The sequence below is a fragment of the Carlito syrichta genome, unplaced genomic scaffold (assembly GCF_000164805.1).
Source record: "Carlito syrichta isolate Samal-C Ts95f unplaced genomic scaffold, Tarsius_syrichta-2.0.1 Scaffold312124, whole genome shotgun sequence".
In the NCBI taxonomy this organism is placed as follows: Eukaryota; Metazoa; Chordata; class Mammalia; order Primates; family Tarsiidae; genus Carlito; species Carlito syrichta.
Genome location: NW_007256220.1, coordinates 78,875 through 105,179, shown reverse-complemented (window position 1 = coordinate 105,179; position 26,305 = coordinate 78,875). Strand labels below are relative to the sequence as shown.

Sequence of the window (26,305 nt, the reverse complement as noted above, 5' to 3'; positions counted from 1 at the left end):
TCCCAGGATGTTAAGAGGAAAGCGAGAGTTGGCCTGTGGGCCCCAGAGTCTTACATCCTGGACACTGACGCTGATGTGCACGTCACAAGACACCTGGCTGTGACCTTTACGATGGAGTGTCTCTTTAAGAACCACCAAAAGAATAAAAATGGACATAACATCTCCAAAGACTATTTTAACAGGCCGATCGATGGAAGCGCCCCTGTGCTCTTGGAGGCACCTGACGCTAACTTAGAAGCAAATATGTTAAGGACAGAATGGGAAGGTCTGCATGTGGCTTATTTCCTTCGTGGAGACCCCCTGGAGAAACCTGGGCCTCTCAACCTATGTCCGTCATTTCTCAACTCCCACAGTCAGGGCCGTGGTTTGCTAATGCGTTTCTTCGTCTTCTCTAGCATCCAGTCACTGGAGCTCTGAACACAGCTGGGGGCCACACTGAGGTCCCCAACAGAACGTCAGCAAAGAGCAGGAACGGCTCAGCCGGTGGGCAGTTGAGTCACTCCCGGCACCCACCAGCCAGCCCGAAGGCCGGGCAGAAGCGGATCGTGGCTGGGGCTTTGAGGAAGCCCCACCTGCTCCCTTTGGAGGTGGCCACTAAAAAGGAGACGCAGACCTTTCACCTCTTCCCTGTGGTCACCCTGGAAGACGTGATGCCGCTCCACTGAAAAGGGGTTTTCTACATTTCAGATGCAATGCAGGTGATCTCAGGGAACGGCCATGTATCTTTTCATGCTACTAGCCTCCACCCCAAGGAGAGTTCCACTGTGGAAGGCTTCCTACACTATGTTGGATCCAGCTATGCTGTTTTATTTTATCATGAAAAGCAAAAACCTTCTATGACGTCAGTAATTTTAGACTATGTGTGCGTAATCTCTCCAATCACTTTTGCTCTGTCACCAAGGAAGACCTGTCCCTTTTTCGTGGTCCCCACATAAGATTCCTTTGAGGCTACCTTAACCCTAATCCAGTAGAAGAAGAAATCCACTTATGAGTGCTGCAAAACCAAACATACAGGTCCTAGAGCTCCCGGCCCTTCTCAAGTCATCACAGACATGTGTGGGAACAGAAGGGACTTTAGGCTTTAACAGCAAGCTAAGGAAGGTCAACGAAAAGACTGTCCGGAAACCACAGATAGGAGACAATCATAGCTCATTACCAGCCATTTGCGTTGTGGTGTGAAGATCATTCTTGGCTTCTGATGGTGAAAACCACCATGAAAACCAGTCCTGTGCTCCTGGTCTCCCGGTTGGTGTTTCGGGGGTGGTCAGTACTGTGGGAACCGTCAAACCGGTTGTCGAGAGGTTAGATGTCAATTCCCAAGAACAGCACTGCATCCGCTTACTCTCTCTTTAGCACGCAACAGAACCATCTATGCCTGATATGGATGGAAAGAAAGGGAAGCAGCAGAGAAGGCCGTTTCCTGCCGAGGCCCAACCTGGTATCCACAGAACGTCAGAGACGGAAGGACCTCAACTATTGTCTGGTTCACGCGCCTCATCTGAAAGGTGAGCGTGTCGTGCCGGTCAGAGCTCCTGACTCTGGGAAGTGAGAGGCTGACGAGCAACAGAGAGGTCTCGCGGAGCGGCGAGAGCAGTCTCTGGATCTCCAAAGTCTACAGCGTAGAGGAGGAAGGAAAGTTTTGTCTCTGGACCCACGAGGCCAAATTAGGACCTGTGGCAAAAAATACAGGGAGACAGATGTCCTTCCAAAGACGGTTTTAGAAGGCATGGGCCATCCCATGATGGACCTCAGAAAGTTTCACCGTCCCCGTTTCAGGAAGACTGCTGGGCAGAAAGTTGTGTGCAAGACTCAACGGTGAGAGCTGTTGACGGAACCAGACCATTTAACGTCCTCTCCAGATCTGAGAGTTTACGATTCTCGAGAGTCCCAGCTCCTTAATCTTCCACACGGCCTGTCTGTGTGGAACCAATATCATCCACCAAGAATCTAGGATATGGTATTTCTGCCAGCAACCACAGACACATCATCCCAACGATCCAGAACACAGGCAAGATGACACAGGAGAAGAAGACAGGACAAGGTGCTCGGCCTAAGTCTAAAGCCTAGAACAACCTGCCCGGTGACGCCTCATATCAGCATTGCATTTGCAAAGCAGAACAGGACATTTTGAGCCCCATTTTTTAAAAAACAGGATCATCAGTTAGGAAAGACAGAGATGAAGTGATCCATGATCCCACTAATGATACTGGAAGTGAGAGTCTTGATTGGAAAACATCCAGTGACCGCCATTTCTGCAACCATGATGATGTGCATCGGAGGAGTAGATACAGAGACAAAAAGCCCAGAGCCAGTTCGAGCAGAGGCTGAAGCCAGCATTCATCCCCAACACAGAAGTAAGGTGAGCTGGATTCTTCTTTTTCAGCAACGAAGAAAGCCCAGAAATGACCCAAGATGAAACACTGACAAGAAGGCCTGTTCCTTCACAGTCTATCCTATGAAGATAAGCACTGTTAACGTTTAAAGGGGCATTTCCTTGTTTCTGCACGCTCTCCCCCACCCCGCATGTCAACCACTGTGACATGACAGCCCTAACGCGTCAGTGCTGTTTCTTACACGACCGTTTATAGAAATAAAGAATACAATTTACCCAACATCTTCTAAGCTAAACAAATGTCAAGAACCGTTTTTCCACCTTTATGGCTGCCCCCTGCAGAACCCCCAGTGGCTCTGAAGTATGGCCATCACCTCAACCCTGAAGGTGGACACACGGAGATTTGCTTGTAATCTCGCACCTTCACAGGATATGATATTTCTGATATTTTGACTCTTTTCTCCCCAGAACTCCCATGCCATGACACTCCGTGGGGCCTTAGCGCTAACAGCCACACACCCAGGAGCTTGTTAGAGGCCTCAATTCTGATGTGGAACAACAAGTCGTGTTCCCTTTCCTGCCTGCTACGGTCGAGGTTCTAAGTGTCCAAAGACGTGTCGGGGCCTCCCCTTAATTCTAGAGGGAAGTTAGCAACTCCTTCTGATACCATTGACTGTGATCATCAGATCAGCAGAGAGCAAGAGCTTGCGTTTCCTGACAGACTTCTCTCTAGGGGACGTCTTCCAAAGGAATTGCATGGCCCGTTCACTCACTCCCTCGTGGTTGTTCACGGTTTCATTCACTGATCCCAAACCATCAAGTTCTTCCTTTCCCCTTTCTACATACATGCTGCTGAAAGGCAGGCAAAAAAGGGTGCTTGGGAGTCCCCAGGGTACCCTAGGCCCACGGGCCTCTTTAGCAAAGAAAGTGGCCCGGCCCAGCCGTGCTGAGGACGCGGAGGGGTACCTGCGGGGAGCTCTGGCGTGGCCATGGCCATGCTCTTCCCTAACACGGACAGACCTGGAAGGGGACAGCCGAGAAGCAAGAGGCGTCACAGTTTACCTGGCGCTGCTGGTGTCGTGCGATCCTGAGCCTGAGGGTGTGAGTTCCCCAGCCAGGACCACATCCAATGACCCTCCTTCCGAGCGACTGCATGGCTGTCTGGGTGCACAGCTGGGGTGGCTGGATCAATTGGGAAGACACCACGCAGTGAGATCCCTGCACACAACCCCTCCTCTCAGCTGCCTGTGCAGGAAGCCTGCGCCCACCAGTAAGTGAGACCCAGAGGGTCACACCTCTGCCTGTCTCCATCTTTCCAGCTTCCTCGAGTCTCCCGGAATCTCGGGACAACATCAGAAATGCACATTCCAACGGGGCCAACCCAGTGCCGCTCACTGTCACTCAAGCCGAGCCTCAGCATTCAGGACCCGAGCAAAACCAGCAGCCACTCGAGAACACATCGTGGAGAAAGATTTTCCGTTCACTTGACTTAGTGGCCAAGTTGCACACTGGGGCCTTCGAAGCAGCCCTTTGGGAGGCAGCTGTCCCTCCTGTCTCTGGGGAGGCTGGGTCTGCAGACCCGTGCCTTCCGCGTCTGTCTGGATGTGCACCCAGGTGCCTCGGATGACAGCTGGGCCCCCAAGAGCCCACCCACCTTGTCAGCCTCGAGTCAGACTTGACCCCTGAGCAGGGGCTGGGCAAGGGCAGCGTGTTCCAAGTGTGAAACCAGACAAGCTTTCTCGAGTGTCTACCACCTCTGTCACTTTCATCCTAATCGTGTGTGTTTCTTGAAAAAGTCAAAACTGTCAAAGTCAGAGAAATTCTGGACTCTTTTCTCAAATTAGGGGAAGGACAGGCAGTGACACGCTGTTTGAAATCTCTCAGTTGACTCTCATGTGTGACTTTAGGCCAGATGGTTTCCCTGAGGAAGCGGCATGGCAGAAGTCCTCTGGGTAAAAAACACCTCTGCCGGCTGAGAGTTCTAGGCCACTGAAGTCACACACACCTTGGGAAATCTACGTTATGGCCTCTCTCCTCAAGAGGTGACCCCACATGTCCACACTCTCAACATTCTGCAGGTCATTTCCAGATGGTTCTGGAATACCTTATGGCCCGCCAGGGAATCCATCGGCAGTCCATGGACCCTGGGTTAAACACTTTGACTCCACGAGTAACAAATGCCAACAACCAGCATGGCGTGTTCTGTGCTGAAAGGACCCAAGAGGTCAGAAGAGACAGCAGAGGGAAGGAGCTGCCGTCACCTGGAGGCCCCAGCCAGGCCTGCGCATCCCTGGAAAGCCCAGACATGCCACTGTCCCCTCAGAGACTCTGTCGGAGATGCACAGCACCGGCCACACGCCCTGCAGCTCACCAGAAAGAAGCAGCCCCATGGAAACGAACCTTCGAGAACAAGGCAGAAAAAGGCGTGGGTCAGTCTTCCTAGAAAGAGTTGTGAGAGGTAAAGACTGGGAAAGCGCTGCCATGGCGGCCGAGCTTCCAACCAACTCCACCCAAGCAGGCCAGGCCAGACCAAAAAGGAAGCAAAAAGCACCGCTCTGGCACCAGCAGTCCAGGAAATGGAGCGTGCCGGGGCAAAGATAGCTTCCTGAACAAGCGTTGGTCTCCTGACCCCTGAGAGTTCAGGAAACCAATAGAAAGAGGCCAGCACAGCCTTCAGGGCTCTTTCAAAGACAACACTGTCACAGACGGCCCTCTACGCCCGCTTCCACGCTGCCAGCGGCCCTGCGGGCTTGCTCTATACCCGCCACCAAAGACCCTGGGGGGAAGAGGCGGCCAGGCTGCAGGCCCGCCCCCTGCCCCCGTGCACCCAGCCAGCCCGTCACTCCCGCACCCACCAGCTCAGTCCAGCCAGGACCAGGCTCCAGGGGCTCCTTGCTGGCGGCTGAGCCCCAGTCCTACTCAGGACCTCCCTGTCCTGCCCCGCTCAGCAGTCAAGTTCCTACCTCTTCCCCCCGGGGTGTGCTCCTTGGCGGGAATTGGTCTGCCTGGGCCTTTTGGGACCCACCGTGTCTGGTGGTTCCAGGCTAGCCCTCACTCACCAGGGGACTGGCCAGTCTCTCTCTCCCAGGTTAGTCATGTAGAGAGCATGTAGAGAGATTCCTCCCCCAGTCTGCCTGCTCAGGACTTTCTTCTTTTTTTTTTGTTTTTTTGAGTTGGAGTCTCACTTTGTCACCCAGACTGGAGTGCAGTGGCCGCTCCCGGCCACCACAGCCTTGACCTGCTGGGCTCCGGCGATCCTTCCGCCTCAGCCATCCAAGTAGCTGGAACTACAGGCATGCGCTACCACGCCCGGCTAAGGACTTTCTTCTTGGTGGGAAATGGCACCTCAGGCTCAACCTGTTCAGCTCCCTGCCAGACACTAATTACTGGGTTGCCCACCTGGTGATAAGCACTTTCCACGCAGGAACTGAGGGAGGGGGTGCCCAGGACAGCGGGGAACTGGCAGGGCGGCCTGGTGTTGAAGGGTTCCGGGTCCCAGGAGGTCCCAGGACCCAGACAGCAAGGGGTGCTCCCTAGGGCGACCAGAATCCCACAGGAGTAGGGCTGGGCGAAGGGGTCTGCCTTTCAAAACGCTTCCGAGCGTCTGCGGGGACTGGTGGGAAGTCCCCCTCAGCAGGTATCCAAAGACGTTTCCCACTCTCTGAGCAAGTGACGTTAAGTCAAGTCAGGGAGCGCGGAGGCCCTGGCTTCCAGCTGCCGAGGCAGGAAGAGCCCCGCTCGCATTCACGAGCTGGTTGGGTCTGCAGCTCTCCTGGAGGCCAGAGCTTGCCCCTCGGAAAAATGTTTGAGAAGAGAGAAAGCCCACATACGAAGACAGCACCCCAACAAAGTTGCCCAGGGGGGAAGATGGCTAGCATGGACACCTGCCTCAAACACACCACAGGGAGAGCCTGGGGGGAGACAGAGGGAGACATGCCCACCACCCAGGGGAGCCAAGCGAGGGCACCCCCCCAGAGTCCTGCAGAGCGTGCTGGTCTCCAAGGGCAGTCCAAGGCAGACCCACACCCCGCCGCCTAGTGGACTGGACACAGAACTCCCAATCTGGTGTGATGGGCCGGAAACTGCTCTGGGCCAAGACCACAGGGCCTGTCTAGCAAATGGTGGCTGGGGACTACAACGGAGTGTCCCATGGCCGGGAACACAAGTACAATTCGGTTAAAATGTGAAGCACAAGGTTAGTGAGGCAAGAGCTGCTGGCTGGGAGGTGTGCCCTGGGATGCAGCTTCACAGAGAACCTCCCCTGTAAGGGCAGGGGCAAGTAGGATGCCTGGGAAACGAGAGATGTTGGGTTGAGCAGGCAAACAGGGAGTTCTAGAAGCTTCCAACACGGCCCGCCCTATCAGGGCATGAAAAACAGACTCGCAGATGGGCCAAGGGCCGCCAGCAGTGTCGACACACGCAGGGCACTGACAGCCTCCAGCCCCCTGCCCGACGCCCCCTATGTTCAGATGTCCAGAGACACAAGGACAACTGCACGTGGGCGCACGTCACTCGGGAAGGCCAGAGATGTCCCACTGGCCACACAGGAAGCACAGCAAGCGCTCTTACTGGTGGCAGGGCTGCTCTCCGCGTGGCGCGACACCCAGGGCCCGTCCTGGTCCGAGGTCGGGTATGCCGTGGGCAGGTGGGTGTGGAAGACGCTGTAGCCCCCCGAGGTGCTCCTCTCGCTGGATGCCCCGCTGCTGCCGTCGTCGTCCGTGGGGGTGCTGGGGCTGATGTCCTCGGGGTTGGTTCTGTACTCTCCCTTCTTGACGTAGCGGGTGCCGTCACGGTTGACGATGGCTGCAGGAGGGAAGGGACTTTCAGAACTTCTGGCTAATGGTCCGAGCGTAGGACAGACCACACGACACGCGACCGGGAAGCCGCTTTACTTTGCAGCATGGGAAACGCCACGTGTCTACCTGGTGTGGGAGAGGAGCTGCGTGGGGAAGGGCCCCTGGACACGGGGAAGGAGGCACAAGGGAGTCCAGGTCTGTGCTGGCCTCACTCCTTCGTCTGCAAAGGGGCTGGGAGGGTCTGAAGCAATGCGACCCTCAGGCCAGGCCCTCAGGAGCCTTGTGGGGCGCATGGCCAGGAGAATGTCCTGCACAGAGCTTGGAATACAGCCGGTGCTCCATAAGTGACCGTCCTCCCATAGGGCCCTCCTCTCCCTGCCAAAGAACATATCTCCAGTTGGGACTGGAAGCAGACACTAGTGGCCTCATCAGGGAAGAGGTAGTTGCTCGTCCTGAGATGCAGGTGTTCTCTCTTAAGGGGCAAAGTGATTCGGTTTCTCGAACCCCACCCCTGGCTCGGAAGTCGGCATTGCTGAAGGCTGACAGAGCCCCTCCATCCGTTCCATGTGGAATTCAGCCCTAAACCTACAAGCACGGAGGTGTATGAAGGGCAGAACCCTCAGCTTCAACAGGCAAAAGACCGGTGTGGGTTGGGGAAGGCAGCGCAGGCGTGAGTCCAGTAGCTGCTCCTAAGACGCTCGCTGCCTCCCCGCTGGCCACACACTGCACCGTGTGCACCAGCTGAGACCTGTCTGCTCTGCCGGCAGGTAGAGACACTCTGTCCTCTGACCTAGCGAGCGCGAGTGAAACTCTGTATCAAACACACGTGGAAACGGTTTCTAAGCCTCGAGCACCCTGGTTGTCTCTGCCAGGGAGACAGCACTGACCCAGTCACACAGGCCTGGACTTTAAAAGACTCTGAGGATCAAAGAATCAGGGTACTGAACACCTACCACTGGCATACACCAGACACAGCATCTTTTTTCATGACAATTCTCATATGTCATTCCATTCACCTACGAAAAAACTGAGGCTTCCTGTAAGATCATGCACTCAGTAAGGAACCAGGATTTCAAGAAAGACTCAGGGGATGCATCACCCATTGCAGCATCGTGGCGTGGAGCCAGGGACAGCTCTTCACCTAACGGCAGGGGCCAGGCTTGCGTGGTCCAAGAAGACTCACACCCTCCACCCTCCCCCAGCTCCCCACCACCTTCACACCCCTACACACCAAGGTCCGGCTCTGGGGATGCAGGCATCAGACGGCCCCAACACAGGGCCATTTCCCAGTGCCGGGGCTGAGGCAACAAGGTAAGGTTCACAGGAGACCCATGGTTGGGGCTAGCAAGGTGCTCTGGTTTCTACAGTGCCAGAGACACTCATCTACTTAAGGCCAGTGATGTTGGTTATCCTGTGCAGTTTCATTTTAAAAGCTAGTGTGCTTTAAGTAGCAGAGAATAGGCCAACTAAATGAAAGATGCCGAGTGAGTGACTGTGCAGTGGACACAGGGTGCCGGGAATAACGTGAGAGCACTCCAGCTGGCCGATCTGAGGTGCCAGACATCAGGGCAGGTGGGGAGCAGCTTCAAGTTGCCACAGGAAACGGGAGGACACTGACTCACAGCTCCCTGCCCCGCCCCGGCTCGTCCCGTGCGAACGTCGCCGCGAGGGAGGACATGCCTGGTCCCTTTCCCAGGGAGCACCCAGTCGGGACTGGAAGAGACACATACTGATGGTGATGGGGCCTTCAAAGGCATTGGGCAGGTCCGTGACCGAGGTGCAGTCTTCTCCGGCAGGAGCTGTGGGTGGAAAAAAACACGTGAGAACTAGTAAAAACACCAAGAAAACCCACCCACATTTCTGTCAGCCAGTTGGGATGGACTTCTCTTATAACTTATCCCATGTAATTTTCTTTTTCTGACGCTCAACAGGTCTGCTAGGAATTCCTCTGCCTTTCGTGACACAGTTTCCATGTCTATGCAGCCTCATACATTTCAGGAAACTTGCTACCCACCCCAGCAAACCTATCTGTTAACAAGCAGGCACATCCCCTGCAGGTTCATGGAGCTGGGGTCCAGCTGTGACGGTGGCACCCTCTTCCGATGCAGGCACACTAGGAAGAGTTTTAAAATTCGCGATCTCCAAAGGAAGGTGGGAATGTTGTGCACATTCACAAGAAGGTTAACTGTCATCTCAGAAACCTACAGAGACAACGGGAACTCAGGGCGGACACAAGCAGCGTGAGCAGCACGGCGGCTGAAGGTAAAACAGCGTGATCCCCAGGAAATGGACAGGATCGGAGCCTTTGCCCACCAGTGCCTCTCTGGCCTGTCATCAGTGCATTGATGTGTTATTAACTCAGCCCGCGGTGCCAAGTGCCTGCTGCATAGACAGCTTCTCAGCACGCGCTCCCGTGGCCGCCTCTGTCGGGCACAGCCCCCTCCTGAGCCGCAGTCTCAGCACTTCCATGGTGCTCAGGCATCTCGGCCTCTTGGTTCATCTACCCTCCCCCCTCATCCCCCCCCTGAGGAGTAAAGATGTCTGCCTGCACAGCAGGCCGGCCCGACCTCCACAGATGCCCCAGTCAGAAGCCTCAGGGCACTGCCTTGATATCCTCCGCACACGTCCTGCGGGTCTGGGCACAGATCGCCGAGCAGCTCGGCCAGCTGTGCCATTCACACCAGAGCGCTGCCCTCGGCACCCAGAGCTGCATGGAGCTCTGAAACACAGAGCTGTGGGCAGGTCTTGCTGTCACGGGAGGGTTGGAGCCGCCTGGGCACAACGGCTCTCACTCTGTGTGCGTGCATGTGCGTACATGCATGCATGTGTGTGTGTGCTTAAATGTAAGATGGCATCTATCTGTTAGGTCGGTTTCTCCCAGAGCTGCTTCTGGCAAAGGAGGAAAGAAGAGAGAGATGGATTGGGGGGCAGAGACAGAGGGTGGGGAGGGAGGAGGCAGAAGGGAAGGAGGGGCGAAGGGAGGGATGGGGGTAAGAGGGTAGGAAAGAAGGAGGGAGGGAAGGAGGGACGGAGGGATGGAGGGACAGAGGGAGGAAAGCCGACATCATCAGGAGGACTGCCGTCTAAGTGTTTGGCGTGTCCAGCCATAAATCACCAGGGGCTCACATCCTTGCACAGAGAGCAAGGTGGACGAGATAGGTGCGGCCCAGGTGCGGCTTGCCCTGCCCGGGAGCGTCTTGTCCACAGGGAGGGGAGGTCCTTTGTGTACCCACTTGGGACTCGCAATGAGACTAACCGGCAGCTTCACACGTTCAACTGGAAAAGGGATGTCTTAGGAAAAGCCACTCTCACAAAGTCTGTTCTGCAGGATCTCCAGAAGACTCTTCAGGAGAAAGTTCAGCTCTGAGGGGGCCACTCCTCAGATCCCATCTCACAGCCTTCCTCACACCTGCACCCATCCCCCAACACACTCCCTGCCCTGGTCTCTCCTCCCCATTCGCCATCTCGTCTACACAGCCTTCCTCACGTCCCCCCGACACAGCCCCTGCCTGGCTCCTCCTCTCCCTCCCCCATCATCTACACGGATCCTGTCCACCTTACTTGACACTGCTCCTGGCACCACTCCAGCCCCACTTTCTGCCACCCACCCCCTCTGTGGAAGCATGAGGGTCACACATGCCTGGTGACCTCGTCTGTCTCAACCAAAACATTTCTGTGTGATGGGGACAGAGAGGTCCACAGTATGTGTGTGTCCAACTAAGGGAAAGGGAAAAAGTTCCATCTCTCCAGAGTCCATCCCTCCAGGGGACACTCCTGGACCATCAGGGGTTGGCAAGTGTCCCATCCAGGGAGCCCTCAGGGGCCACCCAGGGCCATGGCTCAGTGGCTCACTTGCTGTCCGAGTGAGTGTCTCCCAACACCCAGACACCAGCCCGTGTGAGGAAGGGGAAAATGAGGAGAGAACGCATTTCTGTCTTGGCTTCTGAGGAATTCACATAGTCATGAGCCATGATGATGTACCCTTCCAAAACAATTTCAGAACTTCTCCCCCTGGGAAACAGGGTACAGGCCACCTGAAGACCCAGGCACCTGCCCTGTCTATCTCGGAAACAAGGGCAGAGCCCAGCCTGGCCTTGGAGACGCACCCAGACACAGGCCTGGAACGTAGCTACCCAATGCCAAGGATGGGACAGCCACCCAGACGTACGCACAGTACAGGCCACGGCACACTGTGGACTTCCAGACGGAAGCTGTGGCAGCACGGGCACCACCTGAGACCGCCTTGTGCATGACCAGGGCGCGTGTTCAAGGGACTCTTCTGCTCTGATTCCCCGTGGCTTTTGTGAAGTGCGTCGTATCCGGTAAGCGTCCTCGGCAGATGGTGACCCAAATGCGCACCAGCACACTGCTGCTCTCATGTAGGACCTAGTACCTTAGCAGACGGTGTTTCTTGCCGCCCACCACACAGCACGGCTTGGAAATGAGGCCTGGTGAGGTACCCGGGGGCTGAGGACTTGTTCAGAAGCCTCCGGCCCAGACATTGTCATAAGCCTTGGCTCCAGCAAGCCACAACAGCCGGGCAAGTGGTGACTATCCCGGTCCAGCTACTGGGGGTCGGGGGCGGACAGGTCTTCCCCACTCTTGGTCCATTCCAGGGTCCCGCAGACATCTCAGAGTGAGTTGAAGAACACAGGGACCCACAGACACACGAGTGCAGACGTCTCCCGTAATTCTGCCTTGGAGAACGTGAGGGACTTTCCTGACTGCCTGCACAAACGACTCAAGTCTGTGTCACCAGGCTTCGCTGGGCCTTAACCACTGGGCCATGAGGAACAAAAGCCACGAAGCCAGGGTCAGAGTCCGCCCTATTTCACACTTTCCCAAAACATGGCTCATGCGTGACACACACGACGCTGCCTGCCAGGCCGTGCTGACGCTGGTCCCTGCAACCACTGCAGGGTACAGCCCTGGGATATGACCCCCTGCCACGGTTCTCAGCCAAGTTAGATTCAAGGGTCTCCAGCAAGACCCTTCGCATAGGCAGAGGTTATGAAGACCTTCCGCTCAAGTCACACCACCGTGTGACTCTAGCCCAAGAGTCCTCGCATTTGTGCCCTTCTCCAGTTTCTCTCGATTCTGGTCTCATCGCTTCAACAAGATTAACTTCTTTAAGACAAGAAGCGCAGCTCCTGGCGCCTTCCTCCCCCACTCTACCTAGCACGGGACTGAGCACACAGAGTCGGCCAATAAGCGTTCTCTCTCACCCCGAAGGAAAACTGAGCACGGCAGCCGGTCAATGCTGAGTGCACCTGAGAAACGCTACTCCAGTTCGACTGTTGAACTGTCCGTCTTGGCAGGTCACACACCCCAGAACCTGCCAACTTTCTGACTCAACCCACCCTCCCCAGAGAGGAAAGCTGGTCGAGCTGCTGATCCTTCTCCAGGGACGGCCCAGCCCCCTGGGAACCATCAGGGGTGGCAGCCCGCCCGGAGGCTTCAGTTCCAGGCCATAAGCCAGTGTGAACCTCCACCCAGCTGAGTGGAGGTTCTCTTTGGCAAGGGACACCAACTTGAAAAACAGGTGAGAAATGCGGGAGGCAGCTGCATAATTTATGATGCTCCCTCACCAAGACCAGGGGGAAGCAGCAGCCCTCCTCCACAGCTTGGAGCCTTCCAGGTCTTCCTGGGGCCCTACACCAGGCCATGGTCTATTCCTCTGGCATTTGCCGGTGGTTTTTCTCACGGTGGCCCAGGGATCCCCGGGTGTGGAGCAGGCTGGCCACGGGCCCTGGGCTGGTGGACTCTCCTCCCTCACTCAGACCTCCCCCCTCACCGTGCTCCTTGCCCTGAGGCAGGGAGGAACAACCGGCAGTGTCCCTGTCCCTGTTCTGTGCATCGTGTCCCAGGCTTGGTAACCTGCGAGTGGCTGTCTCAGCGCCCTGGCCTCACACACCCCACGTCAGGCCTGCCTGGCCTTCCTCCTCACTCCAGGCTTGCTGTCCAAATTCCTGCCGTGACTCCGGGCCCATGCAGCAGTAGGGTGTGAGCCCGAGCTAGGCGATTCTCATGATCTGTCGCTGTTACTGTCCACAGACAGGCAGAAGGAAGAGCTCCTTCATGCTCATATATACCGGCAGGTGGAGCATCTCAGGTTATGATGTCTCCCGCACCGCTTCCAAGTCCACGCAGCCACATCTACCCCTGCACGCAGCCCCTGCGCTTGCTCCCACGGAGAGCGTCTCAGGTCTCATGTCACTCTCCAGCTCATGTGATGTCCTTTGACCCAGGAAGACAGATCAGGCTTACCTCCAGCCTCTGTCCTTCCCTGCACACACGTCTAGCCTTCTGGGGGACAGAAGGCCCCATTTAATAAGAAGGACTTTAGACTGCTGGTATCCAAAATTTGACGTCTGTCATTTTAATCCTCAAAAGACTCTGAAACTCCGTGGAGTGTGGAGCCATTCAGTGCTGCGGGGACTTAAATTCGACCCATGATCAAGGACTTCTGGGCCAGGGGTCGGAGGAACGTCCTGGGCAGGGAGGAACGTCCCAGGCCCAACACCCGGGGATTGCCTCTCACCTCGGCTTTCTCATCCCTGGCATCTCAACTGAGGGGCGGCCAGGGGCTCAGGCCAGATCCCCACCCAGCCCTCCTCTGCCCCATAATCAAGAACTTTGTGCAGTGGCACTTGGCGTCGCTGGCAGCCAGACTGGACTCCTGCCGCTGCCATGTTGAGACCTGTGGTGACTACCTGCCACAGCAAGTGGATCACCCCATGCCACTGGCCTGCTCCTCTCGGCGTCTCCCCTGCAGCCTGGGCCTCCGTCGCCCCCACCCCAATGTTCTCAGGACCGGCCAGGAGGCACTTCCCTGACCACCTTCTTGGGGGCAAAGAGCCTCTGCGCTCTCTGGTCCCCACCCCACGGTCTCCTGTTGCACCCCCTCACCCTCTGGCGTCCAGTGAGGCGCCCGACATCCATCTGTGTCTGCCTCCCGACTCAGCATGCGACCCGTGGAGACAGGGAGCTGGTGGCCGCTGTGCTGGTGCCAGGTGGGCCTCAGTACACGGGAGGCTGCGTGGGGCCCCGCCCCCAAATGGGCCGGGTGGGTGCTGTTTCTTAAGAGGCCGCAGGCACCCCCTCCCTGAGCCAGCCCTGACCTGGGCCCCCATCCCGGCACCCCACCGTCCCTGCACGCACCTGAGGCGTTGTAGCAGTACGTGTCGTACTGGGAGGTGTTTGACGTGAGGATGTACACGCCCGTGTTGTTGGCCGCGCAGATGGAGTTGGGGTGGATGCGTGGAATCACCACATGCCCTTCTATGAAGCCGTACCTGCAGGAGGAAAGTCAGAGGTCACACCGCAGGCGGCCGGCGTGTCGTAACGTCTCGGCCGCAACCTTGCTGCAGGCCCCAGGCATGAGGTTGCCACCGCTGGCTGACTGAGTGGGGTCTAAGCACAGCACAAGAGGGGCCAGATTGGCGGGCCGAGAGGCCACAAGACTTTATTCGAAGACCTACAGCGAGCTTCCTTAAAAAACCCACGAAGGAAAACTTAGCTTCCAACAGAATGTGTGGTCACGGCACCGAGAGCGTTCAGGTGTGGTGGACGCCGGAGCCCAGAACTGGCCTCAGCTTCCCCTGTGAGCCCCTCACGCCACACACCACAGTTGCAAGTGTGAAGGCTTGTTCCCAGGCTGAGCTCAAGTCCTTGGCCTCCTGGCAGGGCTCTGCTACCCGGGACAACAGCTAGCTGCCCTAACAACATGCAGGGATGACAGCAGGTGAGTGGCAGGCAGCAAGATCTCAATAGCTCAGGAACATTCTGGAGGCAGCATGGCCAGAAACACGCTCAGCCACTCCCCCACGGAAGCCTGTGCCGGCTGGAGGCCCCTCCAGACTCCATGTGGGGCCCAGCCTCTTCCAGCACCATCCCAGTGGCTAGAACTCACTTCTTACAATGCAAAATTCCTCCAAAAATGAGACGTGGGCTGGGAAAGTTCCCTTGCCAGGGGAGCAGCGGAGGGCAGGGGCAGGTACACCAGCAGGCTTGGGAGAGGCTACTGGCTGAGACATGGGAGTGTAGACATTCATCTCTCCTGGGGACAGCAGCCAGGCATCCCGAGGTCCAGGAAACATCTGTGCGTGGGAGCCTGAAAAGCCATCGGCTGACATGTGTGGTGCAGACCATCTCTCCTGGGGACAGCGGCCAGGCATCCCGAGACCTGGGCAACGTCTGTGCGTGGGGCCTCTGGGGACAGACCATCACATCTGTGTTGCCATGGGAGCCGGAAAGACACACCCTCCTCCGAAGCGACCGGCTTCTTCCCAAAGCCTCCAGGCAGTAAGGACTGCGACCGAATGTTCCCACAATGCATCTCAGGGCAGGGAGTGGTGGCGGGGGATGTGCGACATAGGGGCCAGTCGTGGGGGCAAGGCAGTGCTCCTTCTCCAGATGACTTCCTTGTGGCCCGCTCCCTACCACGATGCGTCACGTGTGTCCACACCAGCCGTCCAGAGTGGCCCACAAGCCCTCAGAAAGTCAGTGTCAGGTCTTGCTGCCTGCCTGGTTTACGTGCTGCAGACACGTGAGATGGCGTGTTACGGTGCACACGTGTGCAGGTGGCCTGAGCAAGTCACTGCTCGCGGGGAGGACAGAAGCGTCCTGCAAATCCCTGCAGAGTCTCCCTCCTCCTTGGCCTTAGTCCCTCAGGTCACTCAGTTTGCCCCAGGCTCTGACTGAGCAGGACCAGAAGTCCGACTCCTACCGGGGCTGTGATATGTGGCCCAGGGCGTGCTGTGGACCCTTAGCGGCTCTGCCCGTAGAGCAAGTGATCATGTCAACCCAGGGTGCAGCTGAGGAGGTTGGGGGCAGGCCAGGTGGGTGCCAGGTGCCAGCGTTCATGTGCCTGGCAATGGCCATGGCTGTCGACAGGACTGCCTGGTTCTCGGTGACAGCATTTCGCTCATGTGCGAGTATTTTTCAAGTGTGCCCTGCCCATATTTCACAGCCAAACTCTGACTTAGCAAGTCCACTTTCTGAGGCCTGTGGCCACGTCAGGACCATGTTTAAACTGTAGGCCTCAGGCTATAAGACACGGATCTGCAAGCTGGCTTCCTCCTTGGCAGCTTGCGGGGCAAGTGCGTGGTTACCAGCCTTCCTCCCTCTCCCTGAACCTTCAGACTCTGATGTGCCTCTAAACGCATGCCGGCATCCATGAGCATCTGCTCTTTGTTTTACAGATGGGTCGCTCAACGGAGCTCTCTCCCACGAGCGATCGTTCCATCGCCTGTGTCGCCCAACATGGTGGCTGCTGACTGGCTGCCAGTGACCAACTGAGCTCTGGTTTGCAGCCCACGCCGGTGAAGAGCTCAAGTTTTCATTGCAACAATTTTAGTTAATTACGTGTAAGTTGCCAAGTGTGGCTAGTGGCCTCCCAACTAAACGAGTCTTAGACGAGAGTGTTTCCCCGTGCCTTTGAGCAAGAGTGTCAGCACAGTCACACTGAATGCCCGCCTCCTGGCTCAACATCCCCAAAGCAGTCATGGACGTGAGCGTGTGGACTGCAGAGAAGGGGCCATACCCCCAAAGACACTGCAGAAGCTCCGAGGTAGCTGCGGGCTGGGGGAGGGAGGGTCGGCTGGGCCCTGTGGGGTGAGACAGACCTCACTGGAGCAAGCAAAGCAAAACTGAGCCCTCTCACGGTCCTTACCACCCAAGACACACGCCTGGCCTGTCACAACCACCCTGGAGCCAGGCGGCTGGAGGTAGCCCTCTGGCCAGGATGCCTAGGGGAGCCCTGAGACGCCTCCCCACAATGACTCAGCACCCTGCACACCCTCTTGTTCACCTTCTCAGACCAAAACAACCCAAGAGGAGACCCAGAGAGAGCGCGGGGGAGGGGGTGGCTGACTCGTAAGGACAAGACTGCCAGCCGCGTGTTCGTTGGCGGACGTTTCCTTGTGCTCCCACAGAGGTCGCAGTTTCTTCAGGCCAGGTGGCAGAACTGGGGGGAGCAGCTCAGACAGGGGCTGCGGCTGCTCTGACCCCAAGGCCTCCTCCAGGGCCCCCGCACAGACTCACAAAGGTGTCTCGCGGACTCTGACTCCCACGGGACACGGATTCCAGACCGGCTCGGCCAGATCAGTGGGCAGGCTGCCTGTCCCCCCACCGACCGCTGCCTGTCTCCCCACCGACCGCTAAACCATTGGGGAGCCCCGCCACGGCCCGCCCTGCCTTCCCCATGGCCTGCACCCGTCCCCACCTGCAGGTCTCAAACCCATGGTTGCGCGCGTTCTCCATCTGGGCCATGGTGGGCAGCGAGCTGTTGAAGGCCTTGCAGAGGTCGGCGGCCTCCGTCCGCGAGATGCTGTAGCGGCCATTCTTCTCCACGTGGAACACGCCGGCGTAGCGGCAAGTGATGTTCAAGTCTGTGGGAGGAAGCAAGATGGCAAAGGGAAGACGTTCATTCTTGGAGTGGGTCCCTTAAAAGCTCAGCAGGCGTCTCTGCTGGCCAAAGTCGCGAGACTCCTGAATCCCCGCGTCCCGCAGGGCTCACATCTGAGATGCAACCCACAACGGTGTCCTCTCACGCCAGCCGGCTTGCCCAGAAAGGCTCGCAAGAGCACCTGACGCGTTTCTGACTATCGGAGTAACACACACTCCGGGTAATCAGCAAAGACCAGGCATGACAGGAACACGAAGCCAGTCTGAGACATGGTAAACGTGTGTGTCTTCTTCTGGCCTGCCAGGAACATGCGCAGCACACACGCCCTCGACACGCACATGCATGGCACAGCTCAGGGCACGGCAGGTGCAGCACTCAACCTTTAGCCAAGAGTCTTCTCCACAGTATGAGGAAGGTTTCTCCCAGGGCACAACTGGCTATGGCTGTGGCTGGCCCCAGAACGAATGCCCCTGCCCCGGCCATGCCCAGAACAAATGTCCGCACTCTGGCCCTGCCCAGATTGAAGGGCCCCCACCCGGCCCTGGCCACGCCCAGAAATAAGGCCCCTGCCCTGGCCCTGCCCAAAATGAAGCCCCCCCCAGGTCACGCCCATAACAAATGCCCCCCCCACCCCACCCAGCCTGACCGGCTGTGCCCATCTCCAGTCTCAGGCAGCAGCTTCACTACACAGGAAGCATCCCTTCAGCGTCCTCAGACTCTGGGCTTCTCCCCATCTTAGGACACTGACGTCGGTCTCCCCCTCTGTCTGGAACGCTCTACCCTCAGAGGGCTCATCTCTGTCTCTCCAAGTCTGCTCCAAGTCAGCTTGCCTGAGTCCAGCCCCAGTCTCCCCGGTTGGCTGGGCCTTCGTGTCTCCATGTGTGTGCAGCCGAGTCTGGCTGTGCCTTGCTGCTCGCGGGTCCCTCCTGCGATGAGAGCCCTGAGAGCCAAGGGCTCTTCTCCTGAGCGGGGACAGGCTCTGGCCACTAGAAACCGGTGCTGGACAAATGCCCAGTGAGCCCCTAGTGCTGCTGCATCTGTCCTGTCTACCTCAACCCCAGTCACGGCAGAAGAAATGAGGTGGAATGCGGGGACCATGAGCCGCGCGGCATTTTTCCTTTCTTTGCCTGCGGGGTTAGCACTCGGGCTTGAAAACCCCAAGCCTAGAACCAGGTTAGCTGCTCAAGGGCATCTGTGTGGCTCCTTCTACCCTGAGCGGCAGCATCCTCCAGGTGGGCATAGCAGCACCCAGAAGGAAAGTGCCTGGGCCCTTTCACAACATGACTGCAAGGCTGACATTCTCGGCGTTACCCTCGGTTGGCCAAGCCTTCAAAGGGAAGCTCTCACCCCACGGGACAGCCCTTCCGGGGCCTCCCCTGGGCCAGCAAACAAGAGAAAAGCAAAGCGGCTCCAGTAACACCCCGAGAGTCTGGCAGCCTTTCTGCCCCTCCCCCCCAGGAGGCTGCTGTCACCCAGGTGAAAAATAAAATTTGCAGCGAGGACCGTGCGTGGAGCTGACCGCTGGTTTCCTTCTCAGGGCAGTCAGCCCCAGCTGCTAGGTTATCGCCTGGCAGGCAGAATATGCAGCTACAGGAGGAGCAAAATCCCTGGAGTGTCACAGGCAGCAGCCGGCACGACGTTACTGGCAGGACACACGTACCCAAACAAGGTGTCCACACACATGTGTGGTGCATGCAGGCTGTGTGTGCAGGTGGCCAGCCAGGCTAGGGAAACAGACACGTATAACCTTCCACCCCGAGTCACAGAGGCGGCAAGAAGTTTGCACCGTGGTGTCCAGGAGCTGGTCTTAGGGCGGCTGAGAGCCTGCTATCTGCCCAGACCCAGTTCCAAACCCGACCCGCCTCCCACCCCAGCTCAGCCTCCACACTCAGCCTCCTCCCTGACGAAGCCAACTCCAAGCTGTCAGGAGGACTGGTTCCTACTGAGCCAGCCCTTCGCCCCATGGGTAGATGCATGTGGGCACACACGTGTGTGTGTGCACGCATGTGAACCGGGGTGAGGCAGCTCTGAGACTTTGCTTTAGGGATGCCTGCTGCCTTCCCTGACAGCCAGTGAGCCCAGCGACCGGCCGTCTCAGACTGTGTCTGAGGCCGGATCTCCCGAGAGGATGGCCGACTGAGTACCTGTGACAACCGACGGTGCCCTGCAAGGGGCCCTGTGGTTCTCTGGGCTGGTTCTCCAGATGGCCGTGAACCACACTGCCTGGGCCCCATCAGCTCTCTCCTCAGGAGGGACGAAAGCAAGTTCTGGCCTGGCTCAGACCCCATACACAACGACCCGCGGCAAAACCCAGGCCTGGGAGTCAGGGGCCCGTCCCTTGAAGGTCTGTCCCTCTTGCCGCTGGCAGGGACCTGCTCACCCGGGGGCTGCCCTCTCATCCCTGGCCGCTGACAAGCTCTCTCGGTAAAGCCAAGCCACCACCCCACAGGACCGACGGAGCCACTCTGCTCTGCGTTTCTGCGAGCCTTCGAGGCCCGGAAGCTTCCATCTGGGCGTCTTCCTGGCTGCTACAGACCCTGCTGCCACCCTCCCTCAGCTTCCTACCACTTGCCTTGTCCCCTGATGCCCATGTGATGGGCGCCTGTGAAAGGGAGTATTGTCCAGCCTCCCTCTCGGGGGGAGAATCACACTCAGGGTCTATTGCCACTGGCCACCAGGGCAGACCATGAGTCTCGGGTGACTCAGTCGCTCCCGGAATTGGGAATTGTCCCGGAGGTGATGAGGGCTTGATGCACAGAGACGAGTCATGCACAATCACACAAGAGAATTCCCTCCAGAATGTGCCCTGGGCCGCGTCCAGCTGGGCTACTCAGCACCTGGCACCCAGAGAGGGACTGCACCCAATGCCTTGGCGCCTGGCTGGACCCCAGTCTCCTGGCGCTCTGCCCATGAGCACAGAGCCTGCGTGGCAGCCAAGGCTGAGCCCATGGGGCCGTCACATCCACTCTCTCTCAGAAGAATCCCCAGGGTTCTCTGGGCAGCTGGACCCTCAGCAAGGTCTCCAACCACCAACCCGAGTTGTTTTCAGGACCTGAAGAGCACTCTGTCCCTGCCTCCCGCTGGGATGATGGGACTCGGAGGAGGCCACGGAGAACCTGGCCTCCACTCCAGTCCTGGGTCTGACTGGCCGAGGGAGAGTGTGGGCCCAGAGCGGCCGCCTCCCTGCTCCCAGTCTGCCAGGCCCGGGCCAGGGGCAAGCTTCTGCAGGGGGAGAGACAGCAGTGTGTGCCCCTGTGCGTTGTCATGGCAATCCGGAAACCCTCTGGCCTCGCAGACTTTGTTTTCTTCTGTTTGGATCTTATTGATTTAGCAGATTGTCTTGCACGAGCCAGGATGTGGTCGGTGAAACGCAAAGGGGCCCACACGGGCTTCCTGCACAAGTGGAAAAGGCAGAGCTCCTCGTTCTGTCCCCAGACTTGCTTTCTGGGCGGGCAGGGCAACTGCCCCCCAAGGAGCACTGAGCTCTACTCAGGTCAGCCGGCCTCCTAGGAATGGTAGCTTCGGTCTAGGGAAGTGTCTCATGCAAGCCATGGTGGTGGGAAGCTGCCATTCACAGGTGACATCCATGGCCCAGGGTGCTGAGCAGATCACTGACAGCAGATGCACCGGGGTGCAGGGGAGCAGCACATGCTGGCTCCAGCCCAAACCCCGCAACTTACAAGCTGCACACCCCTGGCTAACCCACTGCAGCTCCCAGATGCGCCCGCCTCCCACCGCCCAAGAAGAACCCAGACGTTACGAAATCCTCGGGGCTTGAGGGCTCATGTGGGAGGATGGGCACCACCCTGGAACACTGTTGAGATCAACACGCCTCTCAGAGACCGTAGGAACTGAGAACCGTCCAGGCCCACGCAGCAAAACAGAATGGAACAACGCACAGCAGCGTGACCGTCTTGCCGCGGGGGTTTCCTCCGACAGTTAGGAAGTACTGCCAAGCCAAAGGCAGCCAGGGAGGCTGGGTCAGGCGTGAGGGACCCATTTCACAGATGAGGCGGCTGAGGGACAACCGTGTCGGAGACCCCGGGTCTTCCAGAGAGTCTGAGAAGCCCGCCCCAGCTCAGACTCTCCAGGTCTGTGAGGGCTCTCCACGCCCCTCTCAGGTGGGCAACAGGGAGGCAGCAGGCCCTTCCTCTCCTTGCACACCCCCAGCCATGATGTCTTGGGCAGAACCACGGTGCTCAAGATGCAGGACAGGCTGGGCTCAGTGGCTCAGCCTGTCATTCCAGCACTCTGGGAGGCCGAGGTGAGTGGACTGCCTGGGCCTGTGGGTTCGAGACCAGCCCGGGCAACTCAGTGAGGCCTCGTCTCTACAATAAATCAAAAATTAGCCAGGTGTGGTAGCACGCACCTGTAATTCTGGCTACTTGGAAGGCTGAGGTAGAAGGATGGCCGGAGCAGGTCGACACTGGGGTGGCTGTGAGTATGCCACGGCACTCCAGCCTGGATGACAGAGTGAGACCCCAACTCAAAAAAAAAGAAAAAAGATGCAGGACAGAGGGGCTCCCGCAGGAACTGGCATGTGGGAGACGCAACTCCAGCCTTGCCCCTCACGGCTTCTTCCTGCCCAGCACAGCCCACCCACCCACATCCTGACACCCCCCAGGGTTCCCCGGGCACCGAGGAGGGGCCAACTGGACCACACGTGGCAGAGACCAGTCCTAGCCATGCAAACCCACGCATCAGCCCTGCTGCAGGCCAGGACACCAAGCATCTGGAGGCCTGGGAGGGTCCATCACCCGTAGGGTTGCAGACAGATGGCCCTGTGGCTCCTGACCAGAACCAGCGACAGGTGTGTAAAAGCGTGGTAGACAATGTGTCACATCATCAGCGATGATGCAGCCATAACAAATTCTGCAGGCTTCCCTCGTGTTGAGGGTGAAGACACCTCACAACCCAAAGTGCTTCCATGGGCGCACCTGGCTCACCCCACAGAGGTTCCTCAAGGTCTGGATTTCGTTTTCTGGGGGGGGTTGTTTTTGTAGAGATGAAGTCTTGCTATGCTGCCCAGGCTGGTCTCGAACTCCTGGTCTCTAGCGATCCTCCCACCTCAGCCTCCCAAAGTGCTGGGAAGGGTCTGGATGCCAATTCTGCTCTACAGGGGCCGCAGAGCAGTAGGTCTGGCTCGAGCTGTGGGATCAGACACCGCAGGAAGGTGGTCGCTCCAGACAGCGCCACTGGGGACGGAAGCCCCAGCCCCCCAAGCCCTAGAGCCCAGCCTGGCCAGGCATTGCTGATGCTGACGCCCGTCCTCTGCTGATGCCTGCCTCCCTCTGTACCTTCCCGAGTGAGAAGACCCTGGGATGCATGTCAGCCTGTGGTCTAGCAGCCTGGGCAGAGGTTAGACCACGTGATGCTCACAGCAACCTGGAAAACCATCACCCATTTCACAGATGAGCCTGTGAGGTTCCAAGCACCATCGACCCAGCATCCCGCCCAAGAGTGCCAAGAGCCAGAGCCCAGCTGCCACGTGACGTGAGTCAGCTGAGACTCAGCTTTGCCAAGGCCACCATCTCTGCTTGGGACATGTGGATTCCCACGCTGGGGGCCAGACACACAAGGGAGCTGTGGGCCGAAGGGTGTGGCTGGAGCCCTCGGGCTCTGACAGCTGGGCTGGGCTCTTCAGTCCCATGAGCACTGACAGGCACCCATGTGTGCCGGGGCTGGCGTGAAGAACTTCCCACCAGCCATGTCATGTCCACCGTGGCAGCCACTGTGGCAGTTCCACAAGGCACATCCTTACCTGCCAGCAAAGCTCTACCACATGGGAAAACAGGAGCCATGCACGTAGTCGCCAGGGGCCAGGCAGATGGGCCCCTCCTCCTCCACTGCCAGCAAGCGCCTCCCCTGACACACTCTGGCTTCGGAACAGCGAGAGGCTGCCACGCTCTTCCTGCAGTCTGCCCACCGCTGGGTGAGCATCCACCAATGCTCCGCAAATACAGCTGCAGGGAGCCACTTCTTCCTCCTGATCAGAGGCAGGAGGAGGTCAGGAGCAGCAGCCCTGCCGGGACTTCAGAGGCCTGAGCTGGACAAGGCCCCAGGATGGCAGAAAGATGGGCCTGACAGTGGGCATGACGGTGCCCGGCGGGGAGCAGGCAGGCAAGTGTCTGCTTTCCCCCCAGGACCATGACCCCCAGTGCCCGTCCGGTACCCACAGATCGAGGTTTGTCACCTTCCCCACCCACCCAAGGGCACAGGGGCCGGCACAGTCTCTCCCCAGCGGCCCTGAGCGCCCAGTACTGCCAAGGCCCATCCCGTCACATGGATAGGAGTGAGTGCGTTTGCACACTTTTCCAGGACTACGCGCTAGTGTGTTAGTTTAGAAGGAACGCAGGTCCTCCGTGACCCCGGCCTGTAGCAGTGAGGAGTCATGAATGGAGTGGAGCGGGGCCAGTTCACACCTTCTCCTCTGCAAACACAGCAGCGAGGCAACGCCACTACAGAAGCACGCAGCCACCACGGAGCAGTGCAGGCACACGCGCAGGCCCAGACTCCCCGACTCCGGATTTGTCGGGCTCAGGAATCACGTGGTGGCTGGCTGTCCTTCCTCTCTCTCTCTGTTCCTACTGGACACAAAAGTGAGCAGGTGTGCTTGCATGTGTGTGTAAGCATGTGGGGGCCCACGTGTGTGCACGTGTGTGTGTGCACAAGAGCATGAGTGCAAGAGGTAGTGTTTCCTTCCAGGCCACAAGCCCCACCGCTGTTCACCTTCAGACACTTTCAGGAGCCACAATCCTTCCGGAGAGAACGTTGCCTGGAGAGGCTGGGCTGCAGGGCATCTGGAGCATCCCGGCTGGAGGCTCCCGGCTCACTGCATGGCAACCGCTGCATACTCGTGCACTGAGCACACACCTCCTCCGCTTTTGCCCATGGGCTCTCATGGGTGGCAGTCGACACCAGGCTCCAGCACCATGCTCTGCAGAGCTCACGTCAACAAGCTTGTTGGAGCTCAGGCCACAGGGCTTGGACGGAAGCATCAACGGGTTCATGCTCGGTAGGAATGGCCAAACACAACTTCCTGCCTGTGAGGACGCGGATCAGAAGTGTGGCTCCTTCCCAGGAGCGGCTGCCAGCGTGACCAGGCCCACGCGTGGCAGAGGCTGTGCTCCTTCACAAGCTGCAGAGAGCAGTGAGGCAGGGGAGGTCACTCTTGGCCCACAGGCCTGCACCTCCTGGCACTGCTGGTCCCACTGGCTCGGTGCAGGGTTGCGGCCCCACCCTGGCCGTGAGACGTGAATGTGGTGTGCCCGACACCAGCCCTGCCTAGAAGACTCAGCCTTCTGGGTGAGGGGCAGCCGGTCTGCGGTAGACAGCAATCCCGATTTCAAGTACCGAGTGCCACGCAGGGGATAAAAGGGTATTATCAGAGGGGCACTGCTCCGACGCGCCGGCATGGCCCTGAATCCGCTCTTCTGCGCGCACACGGCACACTCTACTTACTTATTCTAGGGCTTTGGGTGGGCCCAGATGCCCTGGCAAATGGAAACCTACTCCCCCCGACAGGGATGAACTCTGAGTCGGACCCACCTTTGCCTTCCAGGCCCATGAGCTGCCCCATACTTGGCCTTGGTAGGGCAGACGAGGAGACTCGGGTGGCAGATGAAAGGGGGTGGAATGGCCTGGCTTCGGGGACCAGAGCACCATCAGGGTCACTAGCTGGGTGCGGGGCTGGCAACAGCAGGATTGTGTCTGCCCCTTCTGGGTCCTGGCGGAAACTCAAGACAAGCCCCATGGGATCACAGAACAGCCAGAGGGGTACGACTGGGACGTGTGCCTGCCCAGCCCTCCCAAGTCTCACGAGGGTGTCCTGGCCCCAGCAGCCACCCATCCGTGACATCACGGTCACCATCCATGACATCACGGTTGCTAGTTGCTGACCAGGCCATTTACCCTAGGGCACTGGCCACACTCAGCCTTTTACGTCAGAGAGAACTGGCCCCAGCCCAGCCTGTGCTCTGGCTGGATATCACGCATGACCTGTGTTCTTGCGCCCAAAGCCTGTTTCCTGTCAGCAGAGTGAAGTCCTGGTCTTCCTTCTAGGGTGCCCTTAAGGGTTCAATGAGGAAATGCCCAGAGGCGCTCAGCAAAGTCCTGGGTCTTAAGGAGTAGAGCTGAGCATCTGGAGGTGAAAGCATGCTCAAGGCAGCACAGACACAAAGTATTATCTGGACAGTCACTGACTGTGTCCTCAGCCACGGCCACTCAGACTGCCAGGCCCCCAGGGAACCAGGAGCTGGTACTGTGATCCCAGGCACGGGCTTTCTCTCTACACCAGAGACACTCAGAAGGTAGATAGACAGGTAGGTAGGTAGGAAGGTAGACAGATAGATAGACAGACAATAGATAATAGACAGATGGTAGAGAGACATATGGTAGATAAGATAGGTGATAAAAAGACAGACAGATGGAAGATAGATGGTAGATAGATGATAGGTAGGTAGATAGATAGATAATAGATAATAGAGAGATGGTAGATAGACATATGGTAGATAAGACAAGCCAGGCTCGGTGGCTCAACCTGTAATCCCGTGACTTGGGAGGCAGAGGTGAGTGGATTGCCTGAGCCTGGGGGCTCGAGACCTGCCTGGGCAACTTGGCGAGACCTCATCTCTACAATAAATAAATTTAAAAATTAGCCGGACATGGTAGCGCGTACCTGTAGTTCCAGCTACTCGGAAGGCTGAGGGAGAAGGATCGCCAAAGCCCAGCAGGTCGAGGCTGCAGTGGCCAGGAGCAGCCACTGCACTC

At 58.0% G+C, this 26,305-nt stretch overlaps 1 protein-coding gene across 1 annotated transcript in view; it reads right to left on the bottom strand.

Moving 5' to 3' along the window:
• CD44 (CD44 molecule (Indian blood group)) overlaps positions 1-26,305 on the bottom strand; it is a gene marked incomplete at its 5' end in the record, with an annotated part of 63,160 nt that overhangs the window by 23,163 nt on the left and 13,692 nt on the right. The window contains 5 exons of the mRNA XM_021718360.1: positions 1,157-1,270; positions 6,887-7,135; positions 8,859-8,927; positions 14,290-14,423; positions 17,354-17,519. Of these exons, the coding sequence (XP_021574035.1) occupies positions 1,157-1,270; positions 6,887-7,135; positions 8,859-8,927; positions 14,290-14,423; positions 17,354-17,519 (732 nt within the window). The remainder of the gene's footprint in view (positions 1-1,156; positions 1,271-6,886; positions 7,136-8,858; positions 8,928-14,289; positions 14,424-17,353; positions 17,520-26,305) is intronic.